General features: G+C 33.6%; 3 protein-coding genes across 6 annotated transcripts; 2 read left to right on the top strand and 1 right to left on the bottom strand.

Moving 5' to 3' along the window:
- Positions 1-213: 213 nt before the first annotated feature.
- LOC117573143 (putative dual specificity tyrosine-phosphorylation-regulated kinase 3 homolog) lies at positions 214-5568 on the top strand. 2 transcript variants are annotated; one of them, XM_034256082.2, is made up of 6 exons: positions 217-277; positions 381-1465; positions 2449-3284; positions 3344-3986; positions 4260-4613; positions 4835-5568. In XM_034256082.2, exons 2-6 carry the CDS (start codon positions 1105-1107, stop codon positions 5149-5151), a joined length of 2511 nt encoding a protein of 836 aa, XP_034111973.1. In that variant the 5' UTR covers positions 217-277; positions 381-1104; the 3' UTR covers positions 5152-5568. The 2 variants fall into 2 exon arrangements, with proteins under 2 accessions (XP_034111972.1, XP_034111973.1); XM_034256081.2 differs by having other exon boundaries at positions 214-1465.
- Positions 5569-7865: 2297 nt separating this feature from the next.
- LOC117573241 (LIM domain and actin-binding protein 1) lies at positions 7866-15449 on the top strand. Of its 2 annotated transcripts, XM_034256293.2 has the most exons (13): positions 7867-7972; positions 8970-9036; positions 9803-10063; positions 10138-10230; positions 12207-12349; positions 12414-12470; positions 12812-12921; positions 12984-13595; positions 13657-13793; positions 14038-14514; positions 14750-14895; positions 14959-15040; positions 15109-15449. In XM_034256293.2, the coding sequence occupies exons 2-13, from the start codon at positions 9022-9024 to the stop codon at positions 15109-15111; spliced, it is 2136 nt and encodes a 711-aa protein (XP_034112184.1). In that variant the 5' UTR covers positions 7867-7972; positions 8970-9021; the 3' UTR covers positions 15112-15449. The 2 variants fall into 2 exon arrangements, with proteins under 2 accessions (XP_034112185.1, XP_034112184.1); XM_034256294.2 differs by lacking the exons at positions 14959-15040; positions 15109-15449 and having other exon boundaries at positions 7866-7972; positions 14038-14560; positions 14750-14860.
- Positions 15450-15544: 95 nt separating this feature from the next.
- LOC117573243 (phosphatidylinositol 5-phosphate 4-kinase type-2 beta) lies at positions 15545-19843 on the bottom strand. 2 transcript variants are annotated; one of them, XM_034256296.2, is made up of 10 exons: positions 19667-19843; positions 19171-19321; positions 18976-19073; positions 18457-18706; positions 18265-18395; positions 18043-18211; positions 16078-16229; positions 15922-16016; positions 15793-15857; positions 15545-15732 (listed from the first exon to the last, which is right to left on the bottom strand). In XM_034256296.2, the coding sequence occupies exons 2-10, from the start codon at positions 19306-19308 to the stop codon at positions 15616-15618; spliced, it is 1215 nt and encodes a 404-aa protein (XP_034112187.1). In that variant the 5' UTR covers positions 19309-19321; positions 19667-19843; the 3' UTR covers positions 15545-15615. The 2 variants fall into 2 exon arrangements, with proteins under 2 accessions (XP_034112187.1, XP_034112188.1); XM_034256297.2 differs by lacking the exon at positions 19667-19843 and having other exon boundaries at positions 15793-15853.
- Positions 19844-19864: the final 21 nt, after the last annotated feature.

The following is a 19864-nucleotide window of genomic DNA, read 5'->3' as shown; positions in this document are numbered from 1 at the left end:
TATTCTAATTTAGATGTAATAAATTAAAAATTTGTATTCCTGAACTAGCAGTAGAGAATTTAATGTAAATTCTGTGTGATATTTAATTTTGGAATCTCAAACAATAATGCATTTATTACATATTTAGGTTTAATAACAAGAGCTCAGTAAAATTAAAATGCATCTATCGATATTATGAAACTTATATATCGATATATTATTTCACTCATATACAGATTGTACTGTGAATTGATTGTTCCTAAGTGCGAGTTGCCTGGGAGTATAAACTAATTAAATGGTAATACGAAAATATGTATAATACTATTGGTTTGTACATGCATTCGAAGTTTGTTATCTTAGCATTTATTTATGCGTCAACACAAACTAAACAATAATTGCAGTTTACGGCAAAATAGGAGTGGTGCGATTTTGCCTGCCTGTACTTGATGTGGGGTCGTAGTGAATATAGCAACATCAACAGACCCAACAAATTAAATTAAAGTTGCTGGAAACTATTTCCAAATTTCTGTAGCAAAATGTATTAAACGCTCTTAGTTATGGGGCCGGTGCTTCTTTCAACGACAAACGTGCTATAAAATATACATACATATGTATGTACGCTCGCTTATGGTCAAATACAAATACAAATGCTTTTTGAATGATATTCCGAGAAAGTGCTAATAAAATCAAAGAAATTTGAATGCAATCTTATCGAAATATTTGGAATAAATATAGTGTATTGGTTTGTAGTTTGAAACAGCATATACTGATCATTAATGCATAGACTTTCAGTATTTGCATTTCAACTTCGATTATATTGACAACCAATGTTGATAATACAAAGTCAGTGATGCCATTGCTCTGTTACTTACATCAGGCAAACAATAACATTGCTTTCGACCATGAATCGTCGGGCCTGAATTTATCGTCCACTAAACATCGATGATACAACAAAGAAATCGTTAGATTGTACAATAACAGAACATCAACTTAATAGTAATAGATCACAAACAGAAGCAGTTAGATTGCACAATTAAAAACAACAGATTCACTAATAATAAAGATTGGACCAGCGACAATACCCAGCTAACAAACTCGCAGCTCAACAATAATTCCATTGACGAAATGGTTGGCACACAACAACAAAGTTCAATAAGGAGCGGAGCGGACTTGAAGCGATCCAACCCTACAATGAACATGCAGAGCATAGATAAAGCAACTTCACCACCTGCGCTGCTCGCATTAAACCAAACACAAACGGACAGTGACAAAGGAATAGCCATGGGATTGGGTTTGGAATTGGAAAATGGTAATGCAAATAATTTGGCTACCATTCCGTATTTTGGCAGTAGTTATGGCACGACTATAATGTTTCATGATCATAAACTGATCGCGAAACCAACGATAAAAGCAACGCCTGCAATAGATGATATACCCAGCAAGAATTTTTCTGCAGATATTCAAGATGGATGCGCTGGGGCTGAAGGTAAGTTTTTAATATTTTAAGTTAAAACATCAGCGTTTCTCGCATTATATTTGTCGGAGCCTTAATCACCTAGCACGTATATTTTCTGAGGACCACGTAAAGCAATTTACCTTTTGCCTTTTACCTATTTGTTATGGATAGGAGGAGTTGTGGATAATGTCACATTTCTAAGTCCGTAAGTAAACGTAAAAGGAGCCCATAAAATAGTACATTTCCGTCTGTTCGTGTGACCACCTAGATCTCAAAGAGTTTAAGAGAAAGATCCACAACTCTCTTGACATAATTTGTTAATATTGTACGCAGATGAAGTTTGTCTTAGAAATTTTAAAGCCATGTCGAGCTCAGAAAAAAATTGTATTTAACAAAAAGACCACTGCTGTCTATTTTGCTTTAGTTGACAATCTGGTATATTTTGTATTCTAAAGTATAATTTAAATGTAATAATAAATCTTAGTATTTTTGTCATATCGTAGTATTTTTCCCTGTATTAATTTGGTATACTTATATACAAATAATACACAGTTTTGATTTTATTCAAAATATGTAGGTATCGGTTATTTCAAGAAAGAGAACACACGACTGTAGATTTCTTACTTGTTTTGAAGTAAATCTATGCCTTGAAAAGAGTTACCTTGACTCTTTAAAAAAAACAGTATGTTATATAAAGTTAACTTAAAGTAAAGATAGTATAAAATATATTGATCACCCTTTGATACCACTTTAACCCATCTAATATCTGTTTTCGTGTTTTCTCGTAGTAATGTTCTCAGAGAAAAAATTAATAGGAAATTGTCGAACATATAAATGTTTTAAACAATAATAGTTAAAACAAATTTGCATATAATAGGACTATCGTAATATTAGAGTCCCAAAATACTAGATGAGAGCGCTTGATACAAGTTAACGAAGATCTAATAGATTTTTTCTTTCAAATAGCATATTGAGTGTCAGCTCAGATAATGTATAATGTATAATCATTGTAGGCAGCTTACATTTGAAAGTATCAACGGGCTCACCCTTAATAAAGTTGGAACCATCAAGCTTACCGCTAAAAGAGACTGGAATGGAATGTTCACTATCGAAGTCATTGGTCGCCACTAAAATCGAGCAATACTCATTTCATGAACAAATAATTATGTCTGGTCAACAAAAAAGTGCTTTACAAGATAAACCAAAAGCTTTGGTTGTATCTCCACAACAAGTGATGATTCTCTACATGCATAAATTAACGCCATACGAACGCAGCGAAATTTTGGCCTATCCGCAAATATATTTCATAGGCGCCAATGCAAAGAAACGTCCCGGGATTTACGGTCCAAATAATTCGGATTATGATAATGAACAGGGCGCCTATATTCATATACCACACGATCACGTTGCTTATCGTTATGAAATGCTAAAAATTATTGGGAAGGGAAGCTTTGGACAAGTAATTAAAGCCTACGATCATAAGACGCATGAGCATGTCGCGCTGAAAATTGTGCGCAATGAGAAACGTTTCCATCGCCAGGCTCAGGAGGAAATACGAATCTTACATCACTTGAGGCGACATGACAAATACAATACAATGAATATTATCCACATGTTTGACTATTTCACTTTTCGCAATCATACGTGTATTACTTTCGAACTATTAAGCATAAATTTATATGAATTGATTAAAAAGAACGGTTTTAAGGGCTTTAGCTTACAATTGGTCCGGAAATTTGCTCATTCGTTGCTTCAATGTTTGGATGCACTCTATAAAAATGAAATAATCCATTGTGATATGAAACCTGAAAATGTGTTATTAAAACAACAAGGTCGATCCGGCATAAAGGTAATAATTTACTACTTTACATTACATACTCTAATATATACATGTCAAATACCACACAGGTTATTGACTTTGGATCTTCCTGCTTCGAAAGTCAGCGTGTTTACACATATATTCAGTCGAGATTTTATCGTGCTCCTGAGGTTATATTGGGAGCCAAATATGGACGGGCCATTGACATGTGGTCTTTGGGTTGCATACTGGCGGAACTGTTATCGGGCCACGCTTTATTTCCGGGTGAAAATGAAAGCGATCAATTGGCTTGTATTATTGAAGTTCTAGGGATGCCGAGTAAAGCGATTTTGGCCAACGCTAAACGAACGAAAACGTTCTTTAGCCCAAAAGGATATCCACGATATTGTACTGTTCGCACAATGGCCGACGGCATGGTCGTTCTAATCGGCGGACAATCACGCCGTGGCAAACCACGTGGTCCACCCTGTTCGAAGAGCCTTTCTAAAGCGTTAGACGGCTGCAAGGATCCTTTGTTTCTCAATTTCATTCGCGGTTGTCTGGAATGGGATACTGATAAGCGACTGACACCATCTGAGGCTCTAAAACATCCGTGGTTACGACGTCGACTACCGAGGCCACCAAGTAGTACAAGTGCCGGTTGCGGAGCAGTAGGAGGCGGATCAAGCAGCATTGGTGGCGGTAGCAGCGCAGGAGGTGGCAGCATTAGTGGCGAGCAATCGCCAGTCACAGGTAACTTTTTGTATTTCTTTTTTAAAGAGTCAAAATGCTTTTAAAAAGGGTTTAGCGAGAGCACGATCTAACCTTAAAACCGGAAAGGTGAACACAGCGTGCAGAGTGTTCAAGGGCTATTACTAATAGGAATAAAAGAATATTCTTCCTTGCTACCAACCTAAAATATTGCATACATAAGAAAGTGTTTCCCTAACGAATCAAATAAATGTCACATAATAATACAATATTTTCTTAACAATAGTATTTAGTCTTGGCTTTTTTTCTTCTCAGGTATTAACATAATTGGAGTAACTGAGGCGAGTGACAGAGAGCCAAGTAATTGTAACGAGCGAACGCATCATGGTGTAAGCGCCAAATTAAGCGGATCAGTAACCTCTCCAACTAGCTTACCAACGGTTTCCGTTTTAACCAACATTCTAAGTAAAACAACCGTGCATTCTAATACATCTTCGGAAAGTGTTGTTGGTGCTCCTCCATTAATTGCATTACAGAATAATGCAGCAGACTTTGCAGCAAGCAAGCGAGCTTTTAATAATCTTACTGACACCGACAACGGCTCAATGACATCCAGATACCATTCATCCTTATCATCACACGTGCCCTATACAGCTAATGAATGTGAACGTAAGATATTTAAAAGATCCACAATTATCTCGAATCTTATTAGGCAATATAAATTATTTTTTCATTAAATTAAAAACTGTGAAATATTTTTACATCTATATGCCCTTCCAAGCATCAATTTGGGGGAATATATCGATTTTAATTTTGTTATTTATTTTTTGACCATACAAAGCTGGTATATACACGAAAAAATTTTGCTTACCTTGTGCTTTTCATTGCAGGCCTGTCGCACATTTCTTCAATAAACTCCGTATTAAATGGGGGCGGAGTCACAAAATCTCTAAGTCATTTGCCGGAATCAATGGCAGGTTCATTTGCCGTTTATAGTACCTCATCTACTACGACACCAATTCGAAGCGCTGCCACTGAGTTATGTATTGCTAATAATCTGTCTGATACACAGGCTTTGTTACACATGGATATGAATTCCTATAAAGTCTATACTGCTGTTGATAAGCCGGTGCATAAACCGAACTCAATACAACAATTGAACGCTCAGGCTCAGGCACAAAATTTAACATCGCCGCAGAATATATAGCAAAATATATGCAAATTTATTGTAATGTATCTGAAGGTTTAATCAACGAAAGGTGGTAATTGTTGTTATTGTATACGACGATAGACACTCCATTAACAACACAAGCTGCCATATAAGATTCCTAGATATGTTAAAAGTCAAGAGAGTTATGCAATTTATATATAACTTTCATTTACTGCAAGTCTATCATTGTGTATGATTTAATAGATGCCGCAATAGTTTCGAAAAATAAAATAAACAAAAACAAATTAGATAAAATGGAGTAATAAAAATCAGGACTCGAATTTTTTTGGATTTTCTTGTGTGCAAATGAAAGATTTTTATTATGTAAAATTAGTTTAACTTTTTTTAATTAAATATTCTACAAGATTTTCTTTATATTTATTTTAGCATATTTGATGAAGCTATTCTAAAGAGTGTGTACATTATTTAATTTTCAAAAATGTATGAATTGCATTCTACAGCATGTCTACAAATCTAATATGAATGTATGTATGTATATTTATTTAATAGACATTTTATTTATTTTATACATAGATATTAGAATTGTAGATATTTATGTTAAATAACAAAATTATAACGCATCAGCGGGTAATGGTAATAAAAAAATGTTTCAATAAATAGGTTTTGTTCAAGTATTTTTTTCAATATCTAATTTAAGATAAAATTTACTCATATATAAAGGGCGTATCTCAAAATATTAAATTTTATATTGAATTTGTAATAAAATGTTAGATTCTTTAGATTTTCTTTTGTGGCAGTCTTCCTATAAATGAGAATGTACATAATTTCGACTGTAGCCTCAACTCCCATGGATTTGGATGTATTCTAATTTAGCGCCAACATGATACATAAGGAACACACCTTATTAAATATTAGGCAACGATCTCAACTGTCGGAATCACGTAATAAATATGAAAAACAACAATTAAATTAATTATCCAAATAGTTTAAATTTGTATCATTAGATTTAATTCGCTTCTAACTTAATAATCTAATACTCGAGTTACATATTCCTTTTCATGTTTTTTTTTTTTTAATTTTAAATATGAATTCATTAAGTTTATAGTCTTTTTTACTGCGTTTATTGACAAAATAACTGAAATAAATGAATCATAATTTTTAGTATTCTTTTTTATTTAGTATTGTAATCCCGGTGAGCTACGATTATTTTTCCTTACTATTAACTGCAGATTAAGGTTAAACTCAACCTTATAAAAAGAAACAACAAAGCTCGACTGTGAGATACCGACTACCCATTTTGAATAAAACAAAATATTGCGATATTATTCTCAAAATATACAAAAATACTAAAAACATATATACTAATTGGCATATTTGGTATATCGAAATAGAACCACATTAAAAATATACCATGGACAGCACAATAAATCATATTGTCAGCCAAAGCAACTAAGACCCCTAGTAAGTAGGCGTTTTAGCCCATACATAAATATTTCATTAATAACTTCGACAATTTTTATCTGATCGCAACCAAATTTTCAGGAATGACAATTACCATTGTTATTATTGCATGTACCACTCTAGCTTTAATTTTACGTTTGTTATTCGATTTTTGTTAATTTGCGGGGGGAAATGAGCGTGGCAAAATTTGGAAACAAACATGATCTACGTGCAAACGTAAGAAATGCTATCAAAGAAAATATAACTCTATCTGTTATAGTCTCTGAGATCCAGTGTTTCATACGGACAGACAGACAGACGCTGTCGAAAATTATAGCCGTATCTCTTATAGTCTCTGAGATCTAGGTGTTCATACGGACAGACGGACATGGCTTGATCGTCTCGGCTGTTGGCACTGATCAAGAATATATATACTTTATACGATCAGAGATGCCTCCTTCTACCTGTTACATACATTTCCTGTCGGCCCAAATTATAATACCCTTCTACCCTATGGGTAGCGGGTAAAAAAGATATCAATCGTCATTCGAAACAGAATGGATAATATTTACTACATCCTCAATGATATACAAATTTTAATACTGCAAAAAATGACTTATAACTAAACTAAAAATTTATTAACAAAGTATTTGCATTTTAATTTTACACTACGAAGTCATCTCTTGCAGTATTATCAAATCGTGTCTCAACTCTTGATACTGTCTATCATTGCCTTATATTCACTCCTGTGATTCTTGTTAGGCCACATAGATTGGACTTAAATGGCTAATAATAAATAAATAGCGTTATAAACACCTCAAATTTTCAAACCTTTAGCCAACAGTTCCCAATTAATTTCTAACTAATAGAAAACAAATATTTTCATCATATTAATTTTTATTCATTTATTATAATTTGTAATATAAACATTGCTTGTCCTACACGTCTTTTATTATTTGGAATTAAGCAAATTAGGAAATTAACAAATACTTCTATCTAAAAAAAAGAACCTTCGTGAATAATACAAATTGCTTTATTAGAAACATGTTAAAATAAAGTGTTAAAACTATAAACTTTTGACTTTGTTCTGAGCACATAGGTTAACTGTGGTTTGTATGGAATTTATTTTTCCCGAATTTTGCCAATAACAAATTAAGCTAATTACATTTGTGCTTTTTTTGTATTAAAACTGAAGAAAGTAAAGAAACATTCGAAAAACTTTCTTGTCAATGAAATAAAATATCTGAAAAGCTTTTAAGCATGTGTACCACATATGTACATACGTATATGCATTGCCTTTGGAAGCTTACAGAGTCTGGTCAAGGTAGCTAGTTGGCTGCTCTTATATTTGGATCAGTTGCCAGTTCGAATAGTTGGAAACAGAAGTGGAAATCTTGCTACTTTTAGTTTACCAAAGGTAACAGCAAATAAATTAGATTATATTTTGACTCTTTATATATATTTACATAAAACTAACAAAGTAAACATTAAAGGTAAACAAAATGAACAATAAATGCATAATTAGATAACTTATTTATTTATTATTAAAAAAAAAATTATTATTTCGTATTCTCATGAATTTATTTATTATTTTGAAATTTGTTTGCATTAAAATTTTTTTTGTACTATAATAAAGAATTTTATTACATGTCAATATATTTGAAAGTATGTCACATTTTAAATAAATTAAAAAGTGTAGTTAATAAAGTGTAATAAATAAAAAAAACGCTAGTGAACTAAAAGCAAAAATAGGAAAGAATTTAAACACTGCAATTTGTATATTTGTATATGTACATATGTATGTATGCATCGAATTACACACACATATGGTTTGGGTAGGTTTCTAAGTTAGCACTGTTAAATTTCGAGACGAAAATAAAGCGTATTTTTGGTTGAAATTTTAATGACAAAAGAAAAATCTAAAAAGTAAAACAAAATTAAGTTATAAAACAAGACGAAACAACTTTACATATTAACAAACATTTTTTTTTCGAATAGTCAAAATTTTCAATCATCCATTGTTAAAAAAGACTATATTTGACGGATGATGCGGAGGCATAAGAATCAGACCTTCCCACAGTTTTCAAACGAAATATGTATATCGGTTCTGGTGTTCATTTACATTCAATTGATCATCAACATTTTTTTATAACATACATACATATATACATATACATATATATATATATATATATACATTTATATATAGTCGTACATAGAGATGCCCGAATTTCGAACACGCACTGCAATGTGTAGAACTCAGGTAATCGTCGACGACATTGTATAAATAAACGAGAACCTGTCTTCTGTTTATTCTCATGTGGTCTAGTACCCTGTGTTCTAAAATCCTACTTAATTTTATAAATACTGTCAATCGCATCGATTTGTAATAACATTTATATTGAAATTTGCAGGTGTTGTTGTTATAAGGAGTCAGTTGGAAGCTAGTCGATCCCTGTTGACATTATGGAATCAAAAAATGTGAGTAATCTATAAAAATATATACTCGCCCACTTTTCTGATAGTTCACGTACGAAGCACCACTGTGCACTGGGCGAGCGTAGATGGCATTTTTAAATTCAACACACATAGGGCAGAAGGGTATTATAAGTTTGTGCCGGGGGAAAATTTATGTAACAGGCAGAAGGAGTCATTTTCGACCCTATAAAATATATGTATTCTTGATTAGCGTCAACAGACGATACGATAATATATTGTATATCATCCTCGTCAGCATATGTTTTGCACGTTGATAAAGTTTGTTTTAAATTGTTGCATGCCCACTTCCTCCTCCGCAAATCTACCAAAATCGAGTTACCAGCGTAATTGTTAAACTATTATAACTATAGTATTTAATATTCCTTAAAATTAGGTTGCGATCAGATTAAAATTTATCCTAAGAGCAGTTAAGAATTGTAGAAGTTATTTAATAAATACTTAAGAGTGGGGTTTTTTTTTCAATTTTTAACCACGCCCACTTTTGCCCTTGTATTTCGACAAAAATCGAATTAAGTGTAATTTTGAAGTAATCCTGAAAATTTGGTTGCGATCATATAACATTTGTAAAAGCTATTTATGGGTAGCAGGTATCTCACAGTCGAGCACAATCAACTGTAGTTTTTTTTACTTATTTTATTTATATTTGTAAAACTTAGTAGTTTTACACTATTAGTAAAAATAAAAATATTTTTATCAATATGTTGGCGAATAAGGATTATATTATATTTTCTAAATAATGTTTTTCTAGTTAATAACTATAGAAGAGAAGCATCTATTTTCCAAGTCCACAAAAAATACAACTAAACTCAAAGAAATTTGTGCGGTTAACAAAACGGAAACTATGAGTAATGTTGATAATGAAATAGAATGTATTGTCAACGAGGAATCAATACCTCATAAATCCAGCAACCAATCAATTGATAGCAAGGACGGAATTGTTGCTGCGAAGCGTAAGAGCAAATCAAAAAAATCGAAGAGACAAGAATATGATACTCAAAATATATCAGTGGTAAATTAATTACGCTATAACTGGTATAGAATATGCAGGTTAGTCCATACTAACTGATAATAATTTTCTCTTAGAAAAGCAGTTTAAATAAGTTTGATGCCCTTCAAAAACGAAACTTAACTCAAGTCCGATCAAGGGAATGTACTATGGGTCAAGATATTTGTCATGTAAGTAAAGCGCATTTAGTACATATTAATAATAATAATAATAATAATAATAATACAAATTTTTTTTTGAGGTAGGGAAGAAAATGTCTGCGCACCACCATAGCGACGTCTCAAACGTTGGCTGTGCGGGGATCGCATATGCATATTGACCCGCTAAAAACTCCCCTTTCTCTGTTTCAGGGCGGAAACGAGCAGTTTGGCAACGTTTTGTGGCCTCCAGATTCCATCGATCTGCGATTCAAGCAGCTCTCTTTCTGTTTGCCACTGAGTGCATGAGAATAAAGTATGTTCTGCGTCATCTATATCGGCATCGCCATACACGCAGCTTGGCTGTTAGCGTAGTCCTCTTTGGTGCAGGTACTTTCCGAAGTATCCGTGCCCAGAAAGCAGCTGTGTCAAATAGTAGTTTACTTCGCCGAAGTCTCGGTTGCTCCATATTTTTACGTCAGGTATTTGTTTGGCAGTCCACCTACCGGTTGCTTCATTTGTCCAGCGATCTTGCCACTGTTGCATAGTTTCCTCTCTGGGGTCGGTGTCAGATTCTTGGTTATTTTGGCGCTTTAGCCAGGTGCGCCGTCGCTCTATGGCCTTCAGATCTATAGGGATTTCGCTGCTAATCACCAAGAATGCTGCTGTCGACACTGTCCGGTATGCGGACGTTACTCTAAGTGCCGCCGTCCTCTGAACGGCCAACAGTGTTTTGCATTTTTGTTTTATGGTCAGGGTGTCTGCCCATGCTTCAGAGCCGTAAAGCAGTATTGAGTTTACTGTTGACATCAGCAGTTTACGCTTGCTCTCAGTTGGGCCACCTACGTTTGCCATCAGCTTACTGAGTGATGCCACTGCCCTTGACGCTTTTTCCACTGTGCGGTTTATTTGGGTCCAGAAAGTCATTCTTGGGTTGATACGGATGCCTAAGTAGTTGAGTGATAATTTTGTTTTTATTATGTCGTCGCTCACGTGCATGTTCACTTCGAGAGGGATGTGCCGTTTTGTTAAAATTATTAGTTCGGTCTTTTCTGTGGCGAGCTTTAGACCGTGGGTTTCGAACCAAGCCATTGCTTGCATCATGACTTGGTTTAGCTTCCGCTGCGCTTCCGTCATGTCGCGTGCCGACCAGGTTGCAGTCGTCTGGCATTTCTATTGAAAAGATGCTGTCATAGCTAGCGTTCCACAGGTCCGGGCCGAGGATAGAGCCCTGTGCTGCACCCGAAGTGACGGTCTTTCGCCTGGTCCCACTTTGCGTCTGTTGAAGGCATTTCTAACGTCAAGAGCGGCCAGGAGCACTATTTTTTTTGGAGTAGGCGTTTCCTCTCTGTGCATCGCTTACCGCTTCTATGACGCACTGCAGCGCTCCAGCTGTCGATCTACCTGGACGAAAGCCACGCTGTCTATTTGATAGCCATCTGCCCTTTCTATGGCTGTAGATAACCGAGGTTTTAATAATCTTTCTAGCAGTTTCCCGCTGTGTCAAGCATGCATAGCGGGCGATATGCACTTGGAGTAGCTGGGTCTCCTTTCCCTTTGTCTATTAGCACTAGGTGCTGTCGCTTCCACACCTCTGGAAAAATTCCTTCCATCAAGCAAGCATTATACATGTTTAGCAGGATTTTCGGGCGTGCGTCTGTTATGGCTTTTAGTGCTTCGGATGGAATCCCATCGGGTGCCTTGTTGTTTTTCAAAGATTTTGCTGCCGATCTGAGTTCATTCTCTGTAAAGAAAGGAGGCTCTTCAGGGGCGGGCGTCTCTGGGTCGGTGCGTCGTTCGTACTGTGGGAAGAGCGTGTTGACTATATTGGCCATGACGTTTTCGTTGAGCTCCGGGGTCGGCCTTTGCGCTCCTAACTTATAATTATAATTATATGACATATGACATATGACATACAACATACAACATATAACATATAACATATAACATTTAACATATAACATATTTAAAAAGTCAAACATATTTGAAAAAAATAAAAAATATTTCAGGATCAGACCGACCAGCAAGTGAACTGTAGACAATGCAATAAACCTGTGTACAAAATGGAGGAAATCATCGTTCAATTTAAGACAGAAAAAGGAATCTATCACAAGTCCTGCATGAGATGCAAGGATTGTTTGAAGCAATTAAAGTACGTATTAAAAACCTCAATAAATTATGAAGGATAAAAGCTAATTCAAACCAATTCTGTCTAGATTCGATAATTATCAGAGCCACGAAGGTAATCTGTACTGCATGGTGCATTTCAAATTGTAAGTGCAGCAAATCAATCTTGATATCCTCCTTGTTTATGCATTCATGCATTTATTTATTTGTTTTATTTTTAAATTGTTATCTATTGTCGTGGTTATAGAGTCAATCAGTTTTACTAAATTTATTTATTTACTTTAACGAAGTTAAAATATTTAATGCAGTTAGAGCGCGAGTTTTGAGAATTTAGATTTTGTATACAAGCAAAACCAGGATTTAGAGGGTTAAGTTGCAATTTTGCAAACCTCGCATGTCTTCAAATAATATATTAACTTTTACAATTCTACATAGCACATAGTTCAATATTTATTACCCTTGTTGTTTTCATTAAACTGTTCTATAGGCTTTTTGCACCTAAAGTGGTAGAGCATGCAGATGAGCCCAAGCCTCGGAAAACGGAACTAATAATTCGTGAAAGTCAGCCCACTGAACTGCCGCCTGACGTTGTGCGTGGTAAGCATATTCTTTATTTGTGTGCTTAAAATGTACCATTTTTAAAAATGTTTTGATTACAGCATCGGATAAACCGGATTTGGGGTTAGATGAATTGCATCAACTAAATGTCCGCTCAAGGTTTCAAGTATTTGAAAATGGACAACAGAAAAAACAAGAAGATCAACCACAAAAAAATATGTTTGTTAGACGAACAAATTCCGTTTTAAAACAATTCCGCTTCAACGAAAATAATCCAAATGACAATGGCGAGTTCGATGTTAAGGACAGTGAAGATGCGGAAAACGATGCTGACTTGATACTTTCAAAGAAATGCACACAAAGAGAGCGGCCTATTGGCATTGGCGATGCCATGAATGATATCAAGACTCGATTTGAGAACGGTAACACGCAATTAAAGGAAGAACGCCGCGAAGAACGCAAGCACGAAATTCAAAATATAAGATCGCGCTTATTCTTGGGCAAGCAAGCGAAAATAAAAGAAATGTATCAGCAAGCTGTTGCCGAATCAGAGCAAGTAATTACATCTGTTGGAAAAAAACCGGATGTGAATATTGGCCTGATGGATGCGCGTTCCATCAAGAACCAATTTGAGAATGGCGAAATTTTTGCCGAGAAATTAGTGGACTCTATGAGATCGAATGTGACTGAGGACGCCGAAGTTTTTGAGTCCGGTATGCATAATATCAACATACTTTGATACATACTTTTGATTATTATTCGATTCGTGTTTAGGGATAAGTAAAAAATCGCGAAGTATTTTTATGGAGATTGACGCTAATATGACAAGTACAAATGGTCCGAGAGATTTACACATAAGACGACCAGCCAATTTGGTAAAAGAGCTTAGTGGAAAACAACTTGGTCAAGAGGTATGCTCTTTTATTACTCTTGGTAAAATTATCATTTGAATATAGAAAAAATTTCGAATGGCAAATAACATTGCTGTTGATAATTATTAATCATTCCGAGCACAAATCTCTCATATTTGTTTTAGATTTTGGCCCTTAAAATTGAGAATAACCTAAATAATTGATTATAATATAAAACTTATATATAACTTATGTTATATACTTGTGCGTTTTGTAATCAATAAAAATATATATTTATTAACAGATAGCCGATATCGATGTTGTCAAATGTAGTACACAAGCAGAAGACGTAAAAATTGCAACAGATGAATTAAGTCAAAAGTTTAAGTTTTTTGAAACGTATCGGGACAACGATAATATAAAAAACACATCACTGTTACGCACAACGCCACCACGGGAAGTTGCCAAGCTATCAGCAATAAATTTCGAAACGGAAAACCTGGACCAGAAACAGAAATCATCCTTTTTTGATAACGTGCTACAGAAAACCCAGACCACATCCACTATGCTAAATAAATTTCGTGAAATGGAGCTGGAGAAAACCAGAGGTCCTCAATTAATGGGACCACGACCATTAAAATGTTTCACACCGCCTCCACTTGACGATGAACATCATTATAATATTTCAAGCGAAGAGGATACGGTTGAGGAGGAAAGTGATGAATGCGAAAACGATGAAGCTCTGGTATTTAATTTTAAAAATGACGCTGCGCTCATGGAGGTATTTCAGATTTGAATATGAACTTATTTGATCAAAATTCTACGTTGTAAGATATTATGTTTTTCATGAAACAACTCTAAAGAATAACGGGAAGTACAATGTATTATGTATTCTACTATCATTATTTGAATATAATGGTGTGTACTACATACTACATACTTACCCCACTTAAATAATGTATATGTTTAAAGTCTACTAAAACACAAAAACATTCATTTTGTTGCTTTTATATTAGGCAAAAAATGCTGCTCGGGCAAAGCAGCTTCGAGCCAAATTTGAAAAATGGCAAGACAATGAAATCAAACGAGAGCTAAATGAAGGTTTGGTGGATATTTATTCACAGCAGGTTTCAGACGATTCCACAATTGAGAGCGCCAAGACGTGAGCATTAAATACACCTAAGAGATATTATATCATAAAGGATAATATATCATTAATATTTAGAATTCGCGAGCGTTTTGAAAATATGGCAACCTTCGAAAGGAAATCACAAAGTGGACCACGTAATCCGATAAATCGTTTTGTCGTAAGTAACTGATTTTTATTTATTTTATTTTCCTTACTTAATTTATTTTCTGTTTTTTTATATTTCAGTAACATGCAATAAAAGAGAACGTATTAATTTATGTCTACCGAAAAATATTTGTGCTGACTGAATTCAAATGATTTGTAATATCTTTCATAGAAGCAGAGTACTGCCAAAAAATTAAAATTAAAACATCTTAAATGATATACCAATTAATCCACAGTGACCTTAGAACCAAAATATGGTGAAAAATGCTACTATTTGTATCTTTCAACTCGTCTTTATGTTTATCAACTTAATATTCCACAATAAGATTTGCGTTTTCTAAACGCAGCACCAACCAATTTTCATGACTAGTAAAAGATGTTATTGATATTGACATTATTTTGAATAAAGCGGGTTCAGCTTTCATGGTGTGTTCTTTTGTTTTAAGTATATTTTGAATGAATTACATACATATTTCTATATATGAGAAAAAATTATTGTAACTATAAAACTCAAATATTGCAACGACATATGTATTTATTTTATTCATGATGTGTAGTTTAAATGTGGCAAATACAATTAAATATTTTCTATTCTATAGCTTTATCCATAAATTCCAGGAATCTTTTGGCATATTGTTCAGGATCACATGTTGATATTCCATCAACATTACTACCGTATTTAACTGTCTTTGCTGCTTTTGCTGCCTAATATACCATATAAATTAAAATAAGATTAGTAATTAAATGCATGTTTGGATTTGTTACCTGCTTCTTGACTCCATATTGTGTGAGAACATCGATTATTGCAATAAAATAGATTTCTCGTCTTTCTGTAAAACAGTTCATTGTTCGTTAAGACCATCTTATATAACATACTCGTATTCGATAACATACCTTCAATACTTGGAATAGCATAGATGTCGACTTCATAAACAACTTCCTTATATTGCGCACCTCTTGGCGAATCGGGTGGTGTGTTATACGTCCAGCTTAAAATTATTTAATTTGTACTTTTAGTTATAGCTAAGAAAAAGTTATTATTCAACTTACCGTTCACCACTATCGCATTCTTCGCTTTCGCTATTCTCACTGCGTCCAGTTGCTAAAGTGCTGTCTCCATGGAGAGCCTCTTCCTCAGCTCGCACACAGTCATGTATACCAACCAGCAAAGAATAATCCATAATGTGCAGCTTTATTAGAAGCTTTAGCAATATACCATTAACGTTAATAGTCATCTGATAATCTTTTTTGTTTAAACTCGCTCAGAGTGTACAGAGCAATGTAGCTCTTTCTCACGAACCTACTAATTTAATTAGGCATGCCACAGAAATCGCTAGTGATTTAAAAATACACAAACGTCATATCCTTCAAAAATTTCGCCATGCCACATTGTTCAGAATGATTAATCTTTTTTGCTTTTAGTTCTTATGAAAGCAAAACATTGCGGAAATTTTCCTCAAAAATACCAAAAAAAAAAAAAAAAAAAAAAAACCTGAAAAATTCCGAATGTTCCTATGTTTTGTTTGTATATCAATATATTATTATGCGGAAAATGTCAATCGTCAACCATTGAAAATAAGAGCCGATTGCAGCAAGCGTTTATTGCCATATAAAATTAGTTTTACCAGGCGTGCTCCGTTTTTCACCTTTCGTTTTCGTTTTGAGCCCAAAACGTACGTTTTCGCTCTTAGTTGCTCCGGTATTCACAACTTTCTGCTCATAGTTTTACTATGGGAACGTTTTATTTCTTACAGATGAAGCAGCAATTTTAGTCAGAAGTAACTTACATTAAAACAAAAAAGAGTGAAACGGCAACTTTTAGCATTTATGTAATTAAATTAAACAAAATTAATTTTAAAAAAAATTATATTTTAACCAACTTCAAAATTAATTCCATCCGTCTCATTATACAAATATTTGTAACTTCTTTTTTCATTCCACCAAAAGTACGGCAGGCGATAACTCACCAAAACTAAATTGTTGTTGCTGATGGCAAAATTTATTTTTTCAAATTCGAGGAAGAGTTAGAAATTAGTTTTAAAAATATGTTCAAGCTTAATTGATCTTCTCGCGTTCTTAAATTAACGTCAATTAACCAATGACTCAACTATTTTTTTTTCCTTTTGCAATAAGATCTGATTTGATATAAGAAAAAGGCATATGCTTTGCACTTCGATAAGACAAACTTGACATTTTGCAATCGAAAGAAACTTGTGAAAGTAAAAACTGGAGCACAAATTTTTTGATTTCGTTTTCAAAAACGAAATGTGAATGAGAAAACCAGAGCCCGCTGTAAAATATTTTTTTGATCACAATTCAAAACTCATAATTACTGTAGTTATTAAAGTATCGCGACAGTAGATTTAAATTCGCACTTCCTATTAAATTTTTCTAATTTAAAATGGCGAAAGTCGAAAGCTGTCGAAAAACATTTTAGCTCTATCTTTTATAGTCTCAGATCTAGATGTTCATAGGCATAAATAGACAGACGGATATAGCAATATCGTCTCGACTTTTGACGCTTATCAAGAATATATATACATTTCATATAGTCATAAAGTTATTATAAAAAAATTCTACACTATGAGTAGCAGTCATAAAAGTGTTTGAAACTACAATCACTAACCATATAATATATAGATAGTACTTGTCTTGAAGCAAAAACCTATCATTTGCAACAGCATTATTGCGACCCCAAAAGACCCGAGCGCTGCAATTGGAGCCCCAGAGCCTCTTCAGATCATTTAATTTAATTAAATAAATCCTTTAATAAGTATGCTATATATCATACAGTTGATCTTAGGAAATAATTCCAAATAATTAACTTCTACATTTCCATAAACATTGTTTTTAAGTTGTAAGTAATAACAGGATAACCAAACTTACGAAGAAAAGAATAATTCGTTTGTGGTAAAGGAGTGCACCACTTACAACGAATCCTCCCGGTAAATTAGGATCGACTCAAACTTCACTTCTAACTACATTTTCTTATAGTATATTCGAATGAATACTTACATCAATATCGTTGCTGAGAGTATCCAGTAATTTTTTCTTAGGTTCATCTCCAATTTCCAACTTGACTTTTTGTTTTATGAAGTCATTGTCTTTAAGTGTAGGCAAATGTTTCTCCAGCTCTTTTTCAGAAGCCTCTCTATCAACTGTACTGCCCTTCAAGTCAAATTTTCTATTTAAAAGAAATATATGACACGTATTGCCAACAGGAATTATTTTTCTTACTTATGTATTGTCAACTGAGAGCTGAATATATTGCGCATAACAACAAAATAGTATTGCACGCTCTCCACAGTAATCCTGTACATGCCCAGATATTGGGGCAAAAGCGTTTTTCCATGTCTTTCAACAACGTACTATTTGCGAAAAAAAAGATATTATTTTTTGCAGTGTTTCAAAAAACTAATTTTAACTTACTGGATGATAATGTTTGAGAAAAGCATGCATGCGTTCGATTTCTTCCGAATTTAAACTTTTAATTATAAAGAATTTATCATAACTTTGATAAAATTGTGCTCCTGATTTACCGGAAGAATCAATTTGCACAGGCTGTGATCTGGTCAATGATTCACGATAATCAACATCATCGACACCGAAACGTTCACGCAAATTGCGGAATACAAGAGGACAGTATTCCTTTACTTTAAAGTGTGACGGCATATTCTCTCTAAATGCATACAAAATATATATGTTTATGAATTATTACAATGTAAGTACAATGAAAAAGATACACGTATGTATGTTCATACGTATCCCTGAATGCATTCTTGTGGCTTAAAACTTTGTGTGTTCAGCAGTGATAAATTAACACGCATTCTGAATTTTTTTTCATTTAAGCATCAGCATCAGCTATCAAAATTAGAAATATCTATGCTTTACTGAATACGTAAAGTAATTTATGTACGTAGACATACATAGGTATAAATGCATTCTTACTTATTAAACAAATGGTTATCAACTTTGATTTTCGAATACGCCCGAAAGTCGTCCGGCAGCAACATTACTGGTATGTTTACATGGCTTAATTCATTTATCTGGAAGTGAGACAAATTGTTATTAAACATACTGCTATATATATATGAATGTATAGATTGTAAATTTGTGAACTTGTAAGTGCAATTCATTACTTACAGTATGATTTATTCCCCACATGAATACACTGAGAATTGGTTCATTGGCTCGAAAAAGTTTGACTTTTTGATGCTTCACCCGGAAATGTTTCTTTTTTAAAATGCGTGGCTGTGAAGTTGACGAGATCTTTTTATCCATTTTCCAGACTTGGCTGTTTAAAAGAAAGTTATTTAGTAGTATTAAAGTTATCTATTCAATAAATTTTTAGAAAATGTATATATGTATATGAATCTATTTGTATGGCTGATGATATGTAATCACACAACATAGATATTTGCATGCGTAAAAATGCAATTGAAGTCATATATGAATATTGAAAAGGAAAAACAAAATTAAAAAAATTATTGATTAGGATTGAGCAGCTTTGATGACCAATATTTATTGGACGCACGCACATTGTATATATGAACGTACAAGAACACAACCATATACAAAAACGTTTAGCCAAATGCAAATATTGTACATATGTATATTTGTGTTCTCAGAAATGACGTACATTAAGATGCAACTGCCGGTCGATATAAATATGTACAATGAGAAAAACGAAAATATCCTATATCAGCAATATAACTAATGACATAAACATTATTAAAATATAAATGAATTGCAAAATTAATATATTTCTTTTATTGCCAGTAGAAACTTTTATCGACACTGTCACCAAACAATAATGAAAATTTTTATATACAATTAT

This window comes from Drosophila albomicans, chromosome 4 (genome assembly GCF_009650485.2).
Source record: "Drosophila albomicans strain 15112-1751.03 chromosome 4, ASM965048v2, whole genome shotgun sequence".
NCBI lineage: Eukaryota > Metazoa > Arthropoda > Insecta > Diptera > Drosophilidae > Drosophila > Drosophila albomicans.
This window is presented reverse-complemented; position numbering and strand designations above follow the sequence as displayed.